Raw genomic sequence first — 18549 nt, 5'->3', positions numbered from 1 at the left:
GTTTTTTGGTTTACACACATACAGGTGTTAGTGGTATTACTTATCATCTGGTAACTTCCCGTTTTAACTAGTTTTTCTTGCTAAATAAGTGTTAGACTTCATAACGCTATGTGCACCTGTTTTTGAATTAAGTGCATGATCACTTATTATGATCTGTGTCATGAGAACAGAGGCCTGGAGCTAAACTAAACCACAGCTGTAAGCTTTCTTCCACCATTTACCAACTGTGTAACTTTGGGCCATCACCCAACTTTTTGAACTTTAATTTACTTATTTGTAAAATGGGGTCAATAGCATCCACTTCACTGGACCTTGCAGAGAGTCTGATACCTGATAAATGCCCACCCCTAACACTGTTCTTTCTTCCTCTATGCCCTGAAGTCTATAATCAAGAAAGTAGGACTAGAGAAGATAAGCAAAAGTAGCAACACTAAAAATGGAAGTGTTCAGAGGACGGTGAGGCTGTAGTGGTTATAAGAGGCTATGCTGGGGAGGTGAAACTTGGATTTTTTGGTGAGTATGGGGATCGGACTCATGGCTCTCAAACCTTTGAGAGCATTAGATCATCTAGGGCAGCTTGTTAAAATGCGGGTTCTCAAGGCCCACCTGCAGGCAGTCAGTAGTTTGGGCAGGAGGCCAGTGATTCTGTTGCAAATAGTGCTCAGCCCACATGCTGAGGAGACACTAGCTTAGGTTAGTGGAAAACTGTGCAGGGCATTCTGAGGGTGCAGTGTAGGAATGCCCATGGAATAGTGATCTGTTTAAGTACAGGGTTCGCGTGAAAAGTCTCAGGAACCACAGGCTATCTACAGAAAAAAATCATGCAATTAGTGTTAAATTGCTGAATGATCTCTCACAGCAACGGAAACTGCGATGGTCAACAGAAACTGCGATGGTCAACAGAAACTGCTCATTGGTGCCCCACTTCACGCAGCACCCAGGGTATGCACATGGTACCCAGGGCACATGCCCTACCTGCTATACCTGAGTTACATCTCTGCTAGCAGCTAAGGAGAGCATTGAATACCCAATAAGTGGACTGTGGCTTCGTGGGCAAGAATGAGAAAGGAGTGAATATGCACACTGCTTGGGTTGTAAAGACCCCAATTTCATAAGGAAGAAAGTCACAAAGCCTTGGAAAAAGAGAGAAGCAGACAGATCCACGGAAGGGAGAGTTATCTTAGTCTGCGTTCTCTAGAGGAGCAAAACCAGTGAAGCATACATAAATATAGAGAAAAATTTACTTCAAGGAAATGACTCATGCAATTGTCCGGCCTGGCAAGTCCCAAATCCTTGGGTCAGGCAGCAGGCTGAAGACCTCTGCTGGCTCTCATGGTTGCAGGGGCTGATGAACCTAAAATCTGTAGGTCAGGCAGCAGGCAGAAGGCCTCTTCTGGCTCACAGGGTTGCAGAAGTTGGTGAATCCAATATCTGCAGGTCAGGTGGTAGGCAGATACTTCTGCAGGCTTACATCTCAAGAATCGGAGGTCAAGCAACATCCATTTATATATTGGAGGCAGGCCACACCCCTAAGGAAACTCCCCTTTCAACTAAGTGACTGCTCACATAAGATCACAAAATGGAAGGTGATTACAGAGTACCTGCCAAATTACTGAGTATCATAGTCTAGCCAAGGTGACACGCAACATTAACCACCGTAAGACTTAAGACAATCACAGACAAAGGGAGCAGAGCAGTGACTTGGTAAAATTCATTATCCCCAAACAGCCATGTGGTCTTGGGCAAGGACCTAATGTCACTTTCCTCCTTTTCACCATCTAGAAAAGACAGGATTGGTTTATAATCCCTATGATTCTTGCAAGCACCAACTCCCTCTGGATCTCACCCAGAGTGGGGGATGGCCAGTCTATGAACTTGGATGGAAAAATTTTTTTTTATCTTTATTCCTTAATGTTCATTTATCTCTTACTGAAGTTTAGATTCTCCTTCCATTATGAATACAAGTAGCATACCATCGCAGTATCAGAAGTACCTGTGACTTTGTTATCAAAAATATCACAAATATTCTTATACTACAGTTGTTGCAGACATCTCCAAATATCATTATGCTCATCAACACTCCAAACTGGTTATCAAACCCACCGCTAGGTCTTACTTAATGTATTAACGAAGAAACATATATAATTGTTTTTTAATATATTTATGTTTCCTTTGTAATGCTATCTATTCTATTTTATGCATTTGGAAACATTCTGAAAAGGGGTCTGTTCACGTTATCTATTGCTGTGTAGCAAATCACCACAAAACTTAGTGGCTTAAGACAATTGTTTTATTATTCTCTCATGGTTTTGGGGGAAGACTGGGTTCTGCTAGGCAATTCTTGCTTGAGGTTTCTCATCAAATCGCAGCTAGACAGTCGCTGGGGTTGGAATCTTCCAAAGACTCATTTACTTACGTGTCTAGCTCCTGGGTTAGAAGACCTCAATAGCTGGGGGCTGAAACAGCTGGGGCTCACCCAGCATCCTCTCTCTACATGAACTTTCCGTGCAGTCTAACATGGCAGCTTCAAGGTAGACTTCTCCGCTGGTGGTTCAGGGTTCTAGATGAAGGGCACAAACAGAGAGAAAGTCACAAGGAAGCTATATCCCCTTTTATAACAGCCTTGGAAGTCACATAACATCACTTTCGCTGAACTCTATTAGTTGGCCCAGTACATAGACTCCATCTCTCGGTTGGGGATTAACAAGCTTCTGGAAAAACCTGTGAAACCCAAAATGTTGTTGCAGCCACTTTTGTAAAATACAACTACAGGATCCATAAGTTTCATCAGCAGGTCAAATGGGTCTATGGCACAAAAAAAGTTAAGAACCCCCTTCTGTACCCCCATCACACACAACATTCACCGTAAAATGCTTATCACTTCTTCCAGATCCTGCCTGCTGATCACATCCAGCCTGTTCTCTAGTTCATTTGTTCATCTTGTGTTTTGATCTTGTTCTTGAAACTTTCCCTTCCAATGACCCCACCTCTAAAACACACGTACGCACGCATGCACGCACTTATGCGCGCGCACACACACACACTCTGGATTTTATTTTCCTGACATAGACACTCCATAAGAACCAAAGTGAGCCTGGTTGCAACTTATCAGTGAATCCCATTTTCTACCTGTCTATGTTAGCCTTACCTGGACCTCCCCGCTGAGAACACTGTTAACAAACCTCTGCCTTTGGGTCTTAGGCTGTGGGGAGTCTCATCTGCAGCCCTCAGTGCACCCTAACGTCCTTGTCTTGCAGCCTTGTGTACATCTGCCATCTGGTGTAAAGGAGTGGTAACTGCACTCTGTGGTCAAGCCTGATGGTTGTTCTGGAGAGCTCTTCCCAGGGTGCTCAGCTCAGTATCTCTTAAGGTTGCAGAGTCCTGCACGAAGTTAGGCAGAGGCAATAGCCTTGAGTTATCAGAACATATAATGAATGTAAACGAATCAAACAAGTGAATGAATCAAATACTGTAACAGTGCCTGCCAAGGAGGTTTGAAGTCTGAAGTCAGGACGAAGTATAAAATGTAGGAGGAAAAATGGAAAATGTAGGAAAGATGATCCCTGTAGGAAAGATGATCCTTGGGGATTAGTGAATTCAGCTAATGCTGAGTCAATTGTGTAGTTCTGAGTCTAGTGACGCCTTTCTCCATCTTCTTCGACATCAGTTCTGGCATCTCTACCCCATTTACTGAAGGCCATCATCACGTTCATGCTCCAGCAGCATACTGGCACCATCCTGGTGTTTCCTTGCCAGAACACTTACTCCTGAGTCATGGGAGAATGCTCGAGGGTAATTTAACTCTTCCCTTTCCAGATTTATATTCTACTCTTCCACCCGCATTCCAACACTCTCAAAATCCAGTCCTGCTCCCCAGGTTGTGAACAGTATGTAGTAGCCAGGTCTTGAAATTATTCTGCTGAATACCTATTTCTCCTATTGCTGTTAGCTGCTGTTGAGTCAGTCCCTGACTCATGGTACCCCACATACAATGGAACAAAACACAGTCCTGTGCCACCCCCACAATCAGCTGTGGATCAGGCCATTGTGACCTGTAGGGTCTCATTAGCTGGATCCTGGAAGTAGATCATCAGGCCTTTCTTCCTAGGCCATCCTAGTCTGGAAACTCAACTGCAACCTGTTCAGTAACATAGCAACCTGCAAGCCTCCCCTGGCAGATGAGTAGTGGCTGCGCATGAGGTGTATTGGTCAGGAATCAAACCCAGGTCTCCTACGTGGAAGCTGAGAATTCTACCACTGAATCACCAGTGCCCCCTATTTCTACTCATAAACTCATTTGCCATCGAGTTGATTCCAACTCACAGTGACCCTATAGGACAGAGTAGATTTGCCCGATAGGGTTTCCAAGGAGCACATGGTGGATTTGAACTGCCAACCTTTTACTTAGCTGCCAAACTCTTAACCACCGCACCACCACAGTTTCTACCTATAAACCCCAAAAACCAAACCCAGTGACGTCAAGTTGATTCCAACTCGTAGCAACCCCATAGATTTACCCCCGTAAACCTCTATGGAAGCAGACTGCCACATCTTTCTCCCACGGAGCCACTGGTGGTTTCAAACTGCTGATCTTTTGGTTAGCAGTTGATCACTTTAACCACTGTGCCACCAAGGCTCCTCATTTCTACTACAGCCAGTATTAAACTTCCGCTCTTGGGCTATGTTCAGATCTGGCCCTAGTTATTGGTTTAGAAGTAGTAAACTGAGGGAAGGAGCATGGGGCAAATCTTGAGAATAATCATCATCTTGCAACACAGCCGCCTCAGGTGAGGTCTCTGCATGGTCTCCAGGCAAGGGGAAGCTGCTCTCCTCCAGCAAGGAGGACAGTTTCTTCTCCCAGCCAGGAGGCTCAGAGGAATATGAGAGAAGCGGGGAGGTTTCAAGATTCTCAGACAAATCCACATGCATGTCTTCATCCTAGAGCCCTGACTTTGGCATAGGAGACTAGTGGAGGGTGTATGTTCATTGTTTTTGCAGCCCTGCCACTTTATATTTAAGCCTGGGACCCTGGCTTTCAGCACAGGGGGTCCTATAGCTACAGAAGACAAGAATCTGTATGTTGCCATGGAGGTCTTCTAGCTTTTATAACTTCCCTTAAAGTAAGAGTTGGCTGGCCTAGTCTGTACTTTTTTCCCCTTAAATACTCCAAGGCAAATATCCAGCCTACTCCATAATCTTCATAACTGCCCATTGCCCCATACCACCCAAGTGCTGAGCTTCTGAACAACTTAATGCTTCCCCTTTCACTTGTAGGTCATCCCAGCCCACCACACTGAGCGTCTTGGTCATTGCGATGCTACAGCACACGAGGGGTGACCTCCACCCCACTTATCACCAGTCATCTCATAATGAGTAAGACAGTTCCAGATTCCCATCCAGAGAGGCTGCTTTCTAGGGCCAGTTCTGGTACCTAATGTCTTAGTTTGGATTCTCCCTTACGCAGAGCTTGAGACAAGGACTTGGTTTCAGGTTGCTTAAAAAACCAAAAACCTAACCCAGTGCCGTCGAGTCAATTCCGACTCATAGCGACCCTATGGGACAGAGTAGAACTGCCCCATAGAGTTTCCAAGGAGCACCTGGCTTAGCTGTGAGGTAATTCCAGGAAGCAGGAGTGAAGGAAAGGGGAGAGTGAGTTAAGAAAGAAAGAAAAGATAATGTAAGAGTGCAGTGTGAAGGTTCCTGCTATCTTGATTCCTTTGATATCTCCTGAGAAGTGTGCAAAATGCCTTCTGCTGACGTACGCAAAATGTCATCTGAAGGTTGGGGGTTGGAGCGTTTATTTACATCTTCCCCAACTAGTTGAGGACTGGCCCCTCGGTCATTAGCTCCCCTCACTTCCAAGCTGCAGTTGGCAGGGACACCCTTGAATAATAACCAAATTAATATTCAACAGTAACAGTAAAAGCTCATGAATTTTGAGCTCTGTTGACACAAGAACTTTTCTTAACCCAGAAAGACTCTCATTATCATAGGCTAATTGTTTTCGTTACTTAAGATTAACTCGTGGCAACACTACCTGTTGACTACTTAGATTCAACAAAATAGACCATTTTCAAGCTCATTTTTAGTTCTTTTCATAAGACAAGAAAGCCCCAAGAAAACAGACAGCAAAAACCTACGGTGAATTTTTAGAGAGATTAAATATAGATACCAACCTAAGATTTCAATAGTTCTATTTTTATTATATTTTAATCTTATTGTATAAAATGTTAATTATATTGGCACTGAACATGAATTCCAGAAGATTGCTTCTGTAAGAGTTTCATGGTTATAAAATGCTACAGTAAAAAACCCTACGTGAGCATGAATAATTATGATAAGTATTCCCTTTCACATTAAACACACACAAAATTACATTTGGGGGGGAAGGGTCAGAACTAGATTTTTTTCAATTTTTTATAATTTATTTTTAGTTGTTGTTGAGACTATACAGAGCAAAATATACACCAATTCAACAGTTTCTATCCATACAATTCAGTGACACTGATTACATTCTTGGCGTTGTGCAACCATTCTCACCCTCCTTTTCTGAGTTGTTCCCCCCCCCATTAACATAAACTCACTGCCCTCGCAGGTTTCTATCTAATCTTCCAAGCTGTCGTTCTCAATTTGATCCCATATAGATAGTTCTTAAAAGAGCAAAACGCTCAAGGCAACACTCTACCAATTAAGCTAAACAATTACTTGGTTTTAAGAAGACTTCAGGGGATATTTTTGGTTTCAGGTTTAAAGATTATCTCACGGCAATAGTTTTGGGGGTTCATCCAGCCTCCATGGCTTCAGAAAGTCTGGATTCCACACACACAATTACACTTAATAACGCATTCAGAAGGATTTGACTGCTAGCAAACAATCATAAGAAGTACTTGATACATGAAGAACACGAAAAAGTAGAAGAATCCGTTTACATGCATGACCATGAGATTCTCTTGGCCAAAAATCAAAGTTGTTATATGCCTGACACTGGGAAGAGACAAGAGATAGTAAGTATTGAATGAGTCAGGTCACTGGGAAAACAGGAATAAATCAGATATGGGTAGCAAACAGATCTGTTGCTATGGGTAGGGGGCAAGGTTTCCCCTGAAGTCATTTCATACTCATTCCCAGTGACCTAGGGATCGCTACTCACCCAGCTCTTCTTTGAGGGAGAAATCATGGCTTTAAGCTTTTGAGGTCCCACCCTTGGCTGTGACTTCTAGAGGGGTTCTGTCCCTTAACTTCTATAACCCTCCTCTCAGCAAGACTCTGGAAAAACATTTTTTTCAATACAGCATCTCAGTGGATTAATAACAAGACGACTTAAAGCACTGTTGATGGCAGGTTTGAGAAATTCATCCCAGGTTGGTAAAAGCCTGCTATTTGTTCCAGGTTAGGAGATGGGTCTTCCTTAGAGATCCCAAGAGGCCCCAAAGTGTAAAGCAAAGAGTGTGGATTTGGGTGTCAAGCACATTTGGATTTGAATCCTGGCTCACTGGATGACCTTGGGGAAATTATTTATACTCTCTGAACTTCTATTATTTACTAAGTGAGGAGGTTTATAATGGCCGTATTTCAGGGGCAGGTTATAAATAATTTATTAGGGCTCTGTTTTGGATTGAATTGTATCCCCCCGAAAATATGTGTTGTAAATCCTAACCCCTATACTTGTGGATGTAATTTCATTTCGGAATAGGGTTTTCTTTCTTATGTTAACGGAGCCATATCAGTGTAGGGTATGTTTTCAGCCAATCATCTCTGACATAAAAAAGAGCAGATTTGGCACAAAAGCGAGGAAAAGCAAATGGAGAAAGATTGATGCCATATGAAGATCACCAAGGAAGTGAAGAAAAGCTGGAAGTGACAAGGATTTTCCCCCAGAGGGAACAGAGAGAACGTCCCCAGAGCTGGGGACTGGAATTTGGACTTCTAACCCCCTGAACTGTGAGAAAATTAATTTGTTTGTTAAAGCCATTCACTTGTGGTATTTCTGCTACAGCCCAAAAACACCCGGTGCACTAAGAAACTAAGACAAGTGCTTATATGTAGTATCTGCTTAATAAATGTGGAGTATTGTGGGGGATACAAGTGTGGGCTCTAGAGTTCCTGGGTTGAGATTCGGTCCTGACATTTACTAGTTGTGTTGTCTTGGGCAAATGATTAATTTCTGAATGAAATTGGAGTAGTGACAATTCCTTCATCTTTGGTTTGTTATGAGGAGTGAAAGCATTATCGTTCTAAGTACACTGCTCTCATTTTATTCATCAAACACACCAAACTTATTCCTCTCTCAGGAACTTGTCCTTGCTTTTCCGCTGCCTGTAATGTTCTTTCAGATGTTTTCAAGACTCTGATTTGTTTGTAAAGTATTTAGAACAGTGCCTGGCACACAGTAAGTGTTCCATGAAATTGAGCTATTGCAATAGCATTTAGTATTATTCCTTAATTCCTTAACCCTACAGACCCCTAAATATTCTGAGGTATTACTTTTCTGGAACCAAGTCCTCCATCCTCCCAAAATCTTCAACCTCTTCCAAGCTTAGCTGAACTCCTGCAGCATATACTGGTTCACTAAGAAATATATTCCTCCAGGACATCCCCGTGCCCATTCTTTTTTCATGTACTTAGGATGTGTGCAAATAAAACACAACACCCACGCTCTCTTCTTTGCCATTAATCTTACTTTATGCTCAGCAGCGCACAGAGGAAAAACACTGAACTTGGGACTTTGAAGATCCTGGTGTCGGGCTTTGCTCAGCCACTTGCTTGGTGACCCCTAAATCCATCACACAAAGTTTCATTGTCCCCTTTTCTTGTCTTTGAGTATTAAGTGATATAAACAATGTAATTTAAAAAAACAAACAATATAATTTGTATATATGTAAATCATATCTGGTCACTCACCTGTTCAATAGCTCTCCTTTGACCTCAGAATAAAATCTAAAAACTCCTTATCTCCCCCTTTGCTTGAGGGACCTGGCCCACTGCTTCCCTTCCCCTCCCTTTGCTCCAAGTGCACCAGCCTCTTTCTGTCCATCCAACAGTCAAGCTTATTCATATCTCAGGAACTTTGTCCTTGCTTTCTCCCCTGCCTGTATGTCCTTCCTTCAGATCTTTTCAAGATTATTTTCACCATTTTGTTTGGGTCACTCAGGTCCCTGGTCAAATACCCAGTTGCTTTCTAGTCACACCATCTTGTTTTCGTGTCCTCATTGCACTTGCCATCCTCGGAGATCATTTTGCTTACTTATCTGTTCACCAAATTTCTGAGGGCGGGGACTATGTCTATTTGGTTGACTGCTTTATCCACAGTGCCTACCCAATGTCTGGCTTATGCGAAATGTTCAATAATTATCTGCAGTTAAATGACTGTGATCAAATTGCAGTGAGAGGAAAACAAGTCTAGCAGTCACAGAGAGCTTGTCTTTTAGAGATGTGTTGAAGGAGGCATGTTGTTGTTTTTGGTGCGGACTAGAGTCGACTCATAACCATGTCATGTGACAGAGTAGAACTGTCCCAGATGGTTTTCTTGGCTGTAATCTTTAGGGAAGCAGATCACCAGGTCTTTCTCCCACAGAGCTGTTGGGTGGGTTCAAACCGCCAGCCTTTGGGTAGCAGCCAAGTGTTTAACTGTTGCACCACCAGGGCTCCTTGAAGGAAGCATAACTTTACACAAAAGCAGGTGAGTTGCCCAGAGTGGGGATGTCTTTTTGTGAACAGAAGTACTATGAGCACCACAACAAGGGAGGGAGTTATTCACAGCGTTCTTAAAAAGGCAACACTCATACTCAAGAAGGAAGTCAGACCCAGCGGAGGCCAAGCGAAAGACGTCAAGTATGGGGTCAAAGAGGAAAGAGCAAAAGGGCATCACAAACTGGATTTGAAATTGGAACAGTGGCCTACCAGGGGGATGGGCTGTGGGAATGGTCCACCCCAGGGGGAAGGTTTGTAACTGCTAGTGCTTGGTGATAACACAATGCAAATTGACTTTTCCAGGGCTTTATTATTGTTTTTAAATTCTCTACCGACAAGCCACTCCCTTACCGCCTGCACCTGGAGGGAACTGCTCCCACTGCCTGGCCCTCTTTCATCTACTACTGAATTGGAAACAAAGTAGTCTCCGGTGTGTTCTTACTAAACGGTTCGCGCTCACGTGGTCCTCACCCGATTCTTGATGAGGCGGGAAATCAGCGTCTGCGCTGACCTGGTGATGTAAGCATCATTACAGGAGCTGTCCACCAATCCTGATGGACCACGACCCTGGACACGCCCTGAAGAAGAACCCACCCCTAGGCTGTTTCCTCCTCACATATAAACTCTTGTGCCTCTCAGTCTGGGAGCCATCATGGCGACGCATGGTCCTTTGCTGGGCTAACCAAATAAAGATTTTCTTCTTTTGCTTTTGCCCCACTTGTGCCTCAGTGTCGCACTGAGCAAGTCTGGAGGTCCATAACACTTGACGTGTCCATGAAGACCCTGGGAATTAGATCCAGCCACTGTTGGTGGAGCACTGGTGAGACTGCAGTGTGGTCCTTATTACTCCAGAAAAGCAACAAAGTATGTGGAACCCCATCAATGGAATGCCTTTGAAAAGTAGTAAGTCCTTCTTAGACTATGCTACACAATTTTTTTAAAATATTGTTCAGATAATGTTCCGCTGCTATTCATGAGGTTTTCACTGGCTAGTGCTTTTCAGAAGTAGACTGCTGGGTCCTTCTTCCTAGAAAACAAAAATCCTCACAACTGGACTAATGAGCAACATCATGATAAACAGAGAAAAGATCGAAGTTGTCAAGGATTTCATTTTACTTGGCTCCACAATCAACACCCATGGAAGCAGCAATCAAGAAATCAAAAGACGCATTTGCATTGGGCAAATCTGCTGCAAAGGACCTCTTCAAGGTGTTGAAGAGCAAAGATGTCACCCTGAAGACTAAGGTGTGCCTGACCCAAGCCATGGTATTTTCAGTCACATCATATGCATGTGAAAGCTGGACAATGAATAACCAAGACCGAAGAATAGTTGACACCTTTGAATTGTGGCGTTGGTGAAGAGTATTGAATATACCATGGACCACCAAAAGAACGAACAAACCTGTCTTAGAAGAAGTGCGGCCAGAATGCTCCTTAGAGCCAAGGATGGTGAGACTGCGTCTTACATACTTTGGACATGTTGTCAGGAGGGATCAGTCCCTGGAGAAGGACATCATGCTTGGCAGATTATAGGGTCGGTGGAAAAGACGAAGACCCTCAACAAGGTGGATTGACACAGTGGCTGCAACAATGAGCTCAAGCATAACAACAATTGTAAGGATGGCGCAGGACGGGGCAGTGTTTCGTTCTGTTGTGCATAGGGTCGCTATGAGTCGGAACCGACTCGACGGCACCTAACAACAACAACAATTGTTCAGATGATGCTGTATAATGATGGTGCTTGCTTTTGCCCCAGGGTCACCTACAAATATGACTCATTTTCAGGAACTGGGTACTGGTGTCACAGATGAAAAGATTTGAAACAATAATAGGATCTGCTTTCAGTGTATTCCTCAGTCCTCCTTCCTTGGTAGGTTAATTGATTCATCTGTGAGTAAAGTTCTGGGCCACTGACAACCTGGCTTTGGGTCCTCCTCTTACAGAATCTGTGCCCAGAAAGTTTGAACCATTATCAATTTGACTCGGAGGTTTCTGGCTGCTGGTTCCTCCATCAGTGCTCCTAGCCCCAGGGCCTTTGCACTTGCCCTTCCTTCCTTTTGTTGGGAATAGACTCTTCCTAGATCTTCACATCTACTACTTCTAGTCATCCAGGGCTTGACTCAAAGTTAATCTCCTCAGAGAGGTCCTCAGACTGGAAAGAAAATTCCCTGGAGGCAGGATCCTTGTCTTATTCAAACCCGTTTCCTTCTGCTCCTAGAACAATGCCTATCTCATATGAGGTGGTCGATATATATCAATTTATTCATTGAATGATGTATAAGTTTGGTAGTCTGTTTGGATTCACGTTTCTGTTTCATCAAGAAATCTGGTATCTCTATATTTATCTGTTTAGCTCAAGGTAAGAGCACTGACTTTGTAGTCAACCAGACCTGGGTTTTAATCGTGGCTTTGCATTTCTAGCTATATAATCTTGGGCAAATTATTTAACACCTCTGTACCCCCATTTGTAATTTTACGGATAACACCTTCATAGGCTGATTTAAGAGTTAAATAAGATATTATATGTAAAAGTTTAGCACAAAGCTTGGTAAACGATAAGAACTCAACTGATGTAACCCTTTAGTATTATAGATGAATGTTGCTATCATGATTCTGCTGTCATCATTTATGAACTTTGCTCTAGGAACAGTGTGATTTAGTAAATTCACTAGCTGATGACTCTGCTTGATCAAGTGCACAGTCCATACTCTCTCTCCTGTTCACCCCCACATGTTTGTTGAGTGGCCACCATATGAGTGAAGCTTACAGAATGAGTGGAATTTTGAAAACCTAGAAATGGACAGGTGAGGGCGTTTTGCATGAAAGGAACTATGTGAAGAAAGACAGAGTTAGAAAATTCTAGGAACAGCAAATGTTTCCACCTAGCTTGACCGTGAGTTATATTCACCCAGTTGTTCATTTTAACAGCATTTTCCAATCTTCTGTTATTAACCAGGCTCTGTGTTAACTGCTGGGAGTAAAAAGGAACAGGATGTGGTCTGTGCCTTCAAGGAGCTCAGTCTAGTGAGGGGATAGTGTTGTAAATAGACACACCGAGAAGGCGGCTGTAGCACGGGCTACACACACAGAAGAGAGAAAGCAACATCTTTCCGCGTGGGCAAGAAGTGAGGGAGAGGCTGGGAAAGGGGACTGGAACTCATTAAAGACCTGAGAGGGCTGTTTAATGGAAAACCATGAAAGATTTTTGAATAGGGGAATGATACCAACACCAGAGCTGGAAAATGATACTCATTTTAGAATTCATCCATCTTGGGAGTCTGCACTGTCATAAAGGGAACAGTAACACCTCTTCATTCAGTCAGTCCAGAGCCTCCAGAGTTGACCATGAGGAAAGTCTCTGTGGGAAATGACAGGTGGGCTTGGAAACCTGACTCTTCCTGGAGAAAGCTCCTTCTCCATTGTTGCCATGACCACATGGCCTCCAGAGGGCACTGTTCCCCTTTAGTGCTTAGGACTAAGCTGTTGTTCTCAACCCTGAGAGTACCGGATATCCTGGAGGGCTTAACACACACAGCACTGGATCTTATTCCCAGAGTTTCTGATGCAGTAGTTCATGGGGGGCATGGGGGGGGGTGCTGAGAATCTGCATTTCTGGCCGAGTTTCCAGGAGACAACACTTGGGAAGCTACTGCTCACAGGAGCTAAGACCCTTCTGGGGGTCTTCAGAATCCCAGGTGAAACAAAACGAAAATTTTGATAGGAGGCCTTATTAAAGGCTCAGGAGAAAACACACACAGCTAGACACAAACTAGATAATCTGGTCTGTACGTTGTGGCCTTCTGCCTCAGCCACTGTTCCAAATAGGTGACTTCTTTGGTGTCTACTGCCCAGAACTCAAGCTCGCCCAAACTCTTTCCCTCTCCTACCTACCAAGGTCCACTGTCTGAGTTCTGACTACCTGATTGAGAGCTGGCCTCTCTTCCCCAGCCTCTTTCTTCAGGGAAGATGCACAACACCTACAGAGAGACTAAGGGGTTTTCCCCCTTGGCCATAGCAGGAACAAAATCAATGAGAATCTAAAACAGAACACAGCATAAGACTGTATCACCCAAACAAGCAAAACACATAAAATAGCAAGCAGTTTTTATTTAACAGTGTCTTAACTATTTTTGTTGTTGTTAGGTGCCATCGAATCAGTTCCAATTCATAGCGACCCTGTGTACAACAGAACAAAACTATTATTTTGTAGCTCCCGCCAGTTCCTCGAGCAGGGTTTCGTACCTGGTGTGTGCCTAGTAAGCGTCTGAAGTGAACTGAGTTAGGGCATACAACACCTTTTCATGCATGGAAACAGTCTTCTTTACCGATGTTAACCTTTTGTTCTCATCTAGCTATATTTATCCAGTGAACTTTGAATCATTCATTATTTTTAATATTCTCATACTTCTCCAGACAGCACACAGGCTCAATAAATACAGATTTTCTTATCTCTGCATTATGTCTCCCTTGGATCATTATCTTGCCAAAGATTATAAAATACCCCTTAGAAACTTGTGCTTAACTACCAGTCTTGTATTTATTTCAGTGGTATGGCTTGTCATGAATATGAGTTGTTTTTGAAAGAAAAAAATGCATAAAATTTCTCCCTTAGTGCTAATGAATCACTAGTAACCCTTCTACACAACCTATGATCTTCTGGAAAGTAAAATTAAACTTCCTCACTGTGTTTCCCTTCTTTTATCATTGTTGTTATAGTCTACCCCTTAAAGATACAGAACCAGTAAAGCTTCCTGATACTTTCGTCAACAGAAATATTTCCAAAGGCCTATTGTTGTTAAAGAGGGCTGGTGGGGCAGTGTCTAAAATAATCAACTGCTAACTGAAAGGTTGGCAGTTCAAAACCATCAGCAGCTCCACAGGGGATAGATGCAGCAGTCTCTTTCCATAGAGATTTACAGCCTTGGAAAATCTGTGGGGTTGCTGAGTTGGAATCAACACTACAGCAGTGGGCTTTTGGTTTGGTAATGTTATTAGGTGCCATCTAGTTGGCCTCCAACTCATGGCGACCCCACACACAATGAAATGCTGCCCAATCCTGCGCCGTTTCCACGATCAGTTGTAGATCAGACCATTGTGATCCATAGAGTTTTCACTGGCTGATTTTTGGAAGCAGATCGCCAGGCATTTTTTTCCTAATCCATCTTAATCTGGAAGCTCTAGTGAAACCTATTTGGCTCAATCCAAAGGCCTAGGAGTTCTGAAAACATAAACTAAAGCAAGGGTAGGAGGAAGTGTGGCCTGATGAGAGGAGATGGACTGTAGTGTCTAGATAAAGAAATTCACTTTACCTAAAGTGATTTGGCCTTTGACCTTGGTTCCTGAGATGACTCTTGGGACCTTGGAATTTAAATGCCTTCACTAAGGACTTGGGACCACACATAACTAACAGATTCAGTGAGGTAATGAGGTGATTCTGGGGTGGGGGCTGGCCAGACCAGAAAACCCACCACATATTACTTCATGATCACCCCGTGATATCCACTGACCTCAGGGAAGAGGGGCTGGCCAGGCCAGAAAGACCACTTTGTGACATCAGCCAACCTTGGGGAAGAGGGGCTAGAGTTTGTTTTAGGTAGTGAGACCCCCAATAAAAGCTCTGAACACTGAAACTACATTGGCTTCCAGATGGGTCTAAGACACCCATGCATGGCAGAGGGTCCCTTTTTGGGACATGGAAGCTCTGCGATGGGAACCCACCCAGTCCTCACTCTTTGTTTGCATCTTTTTTTCCTACAGTAAAATTGTAATTGCAACCATAGTGTTTTCCATGAGTTCTGTGAGTCATTTCAGTGAATTATCAGACCCAAAGGCACAGTAGAAATAAGGGGGGCCAGGAACCCCTGAGCTTATGGCTGATACCCTGAGAGGGTAAAAGGAAACCGCATATTTGTAACCAGTAGGTCAGAAGTTAGGGACCCCAGAGGGGACTCCCAAGCTTGCAGCTGGCATCTGCCTATTTGGTAGTCTGAAGGATGGTATCCTTTTCAGTTGTGAGATCTGATCTAACTCCAGGTGGCCAGGGTCAGAGGGAGATGTGCTGTATGCTGCAACAGATGTCAGAGAAGTGAACAAGTGGGCATTTGATTTATGCTCATTATTACTCCCACTGAACCTTCTCTGTGGACATCAGTTTGGATCCCAAATAAAACTGAACAGAGGATGGAATGGACAGAAGGATAACAAAAGAGGTGCCAGTCAGGCTCCTCCAGTGGCATCCATGGACTGCCCAATCCTCTATCCTCACCTGGCCCATCAAGTCTCAGGGAAAAGCCTTGCACTAGACCTTAAAAGGAGGTACCAGGCAAGAAGAAGGAGTCAAAGCAGGCCTGAGAGAAAGAACAAAAGAGAGTTCTAGAGAGTGTTAGAGCAAGACTGAGAGACAAAGAGGGAGGGAGGTTTCTGGAGCAATAAAGTGCTCTTCCCACCAAACTACAGATATACACTCCTACAAACACCTGATAAGTCCCTCAGCCTGGAAGTCCAAGCTTCCACAGGCTGACTCAGTTACTTTACTACCCAAGACCTAAATAAACTGCTTGACCTGGTTCTGAAGAGGATTATTTTTAGCCTTAGTCACTCATGGATTATTCATTTATACCTATAGTGACCAACCTTCTCATTCACCCCACGTGACTAAAGAACTAAAGTCGTTATTCTGATATCAAATTTGTGACTTCATAAAAAAAGACCAGACTTACTGGTCTGACAGAGACTGAAGGAAACCCTGAGACCATGGCCACCAGGAACCCTGCTAACTCAGAACTGAAGCCACTCCTGAAGTCCACCTTTCAGCCGAAGATAAGACAGGCTTATAAAAACAAAAAAAAAACAGTTGGGGAACATGCTTCTTACTACAATCAAGTATACAAAACCAAATGGGCAACACCTGCCCAAAAGCAAAGCTGAGATGGCAAGAAGGGACAAGAAAACTGGACGAATGGACACAGGGAACTGGGGTGAAAAAGGGGAGAGTGCTGACACATTGCGGGGATTACAATTGATGTCACAAAACAACTCGTATATAAATTTTTGGATGAGAAAGTGATTTGCACTGTAAACTTTAACCTAAAGGACAAAATTAACAAAAACCTAAAAATCCTAAAAATTGTCACATCAATTTCATGCAGTCATATTTGTGTCTAAAAGACCATTCAGAGGCTTAATAAAATAGAATGTGGCTTAGGATTCTCAACCAAGATTCGAACAATTGAAAATATTTTCTTTAATCTTAGGCTAGGCTAGAGAAATGAAAACAGAGAAATCAGAACTTAAAATGTGGCAGCTGTCCACAAACCCTTACCCTCCCCACCCCAAGTTAATCTTTTCTAGAAGAATAATGTGCCTTGAGGGGCAAATGTCTTACTTTGCAAATATTTATGGAATGGAGGGATTTAAGGGCTTTCTAACTAATGATTGATTCAAGGGCGAAGAAAAAAAAATTTTTTTTTTTTTTAAATCTCATTTGATTCCCGTAATGGCCCAGTAAGGAAAAATGGATTTTATTTTACACATGAGGAAACTGAGATTCAGAGAAGGTAAGTGATATGCCCATGATCACACAGCAAGAATCCAGAACCAGAACCCAATCCTTCTAACTCATAGAAAAGTGCTCTTAAAAGTATGTACGGGCAAAATATTGGCCCTTACAAAACTTAAGACAAAGAAATACATCTCCTTATAGTGAATACTATTAAAAAAAAATCCAACCCCCACAAGGTTTATGCCTAAATTTATATTCATCCATAGGAAACCAGTTGCTGTCAAGTCAATTCTGACTCATAGTAACTCCATGTGTGACACAGTCTTATTATAAAAAAGTGGATGCTTGGATTTGTTTTCTACAAAGACAATAATATGTTAAGCTGTAAGAAAGATGACACTTAAGGATTAGAAGCTGGGTTCAAAAATGATTAACAGTCAAAGCAAATCCTTTTTTATAATTTAACTTTCTCGCAATCTCCCACCATAGAATGCTTTGTTTGTTATGAAGCAAGGATAGCCAGACATTTGTGGAAAGATTCAAGTAGGAAAAAGAGAGATCCAAGCAAAAACAACAGCAAAAAAAAGAAAAAGAAACTCAGGGGAAACAGGAATAATTCAAGAAGCAGAATAAAACATTTTTCTAAAAAAACTTATTTTCAATGAGTCAGTATTATTTTCAACTAGACAGGGTGCTATGAAAAAGGAACTGAAAATAATAAGTTCTTGAAACTTCAGAGTATGAACAACAAAATTAAAACAATTCAAAAGATGGGTTGGGTGATAAAAATTAAGAAAACCTCTATACTTTACAAAACCATAAAAGACATCAAAATTGGAGAGAACTGACAAGAAATTTAAAGGACAAATCGAAGATATTTATAAAGTGACTAATAAGCAGTACCAGAAAAAGTAAACAGATAAAATGGAAGGAATAAAATTATCAAAGAACTAATACCAAAATATTTCAGAATAGAAGAAAATAAATCTCCAGCTTGAAACAGTTCACCAAGTACCCTAACTAAACAAAAAAGATCCGCACCTCAGCACATTATAATCAAATTGTAAAGAAAGTAAATAAAAGACTGGAAATGCTTTCAGAGAGGTAAAACTGGTCACAAAGTATCAGGAATCAAAATGATATTTAATTGTCAACACGGAGAGGTGTCAGGACAGTTACTTCAAAATGTTTTATGCTGAGTGAAATAAATCAGCTACAAAAGGACAAATATTGTATAATTCCACTTATATGAAATATCTAAAATAGGCAAATGTATAGAGATCAAAGTTTATTAGTGCCTACTCATGGTGGGAGGTAAGGGAAAAGTGGGAGTCTTAGTTTAGGGGGCACTGAGTTTC

The 18549-nt window shown here is 42.5% G+C and overlaps 1 protein-coding gene across 3 annotated transcripts in view; it reads right to left on the bottom strand.

Moving 5' to 3' along the window:
• Positions 1-2305: 2305 nt before the first annotated feature.
• Positions 2306-18549, bottom strand: part of C9H9orf85 (chromosome 9 C9orf85 homolog) — a 105910-nt gene continuing 89666 nt past the window's right edge. The window contains exon 5 of one of the 3 annotated variants that reach the window (XM_049896973.1): positions 2306-2560. In XM_049896973.1, coding sequence (XP_049752930.1) covers positions 2527-2560 — 34 coding nt within the window. In that variant the 3' untranslated portion in view covers positions 2306-2526. The remainder of the gene's footprint in view (positions 2561-18549) is intronic. The other 2 variants (XM_049896976.1, XR_007518783.1) reach the window with 2 other exon arrangements.

The sequence above is a fragment of the Elephas maximus genome, chromosome 9, assembly GCF_024166365.1.
Source record: "Elephas maximus indicus isolate mEleMax1 chromosome 9, mEleMax1 primary haplotype, whole genome shotgun sequence".
NCBI lineage: Eukaryota > Metazoa > Chordata > Mammalia > Proboscidea > Elephantidae > Elephas > Elephas maximus.
The sequence above is the reverse complement of the archived record's forward strand: the minus strand, read 5'-3'. Positions and strand labels throughout refer to the sequence as shown.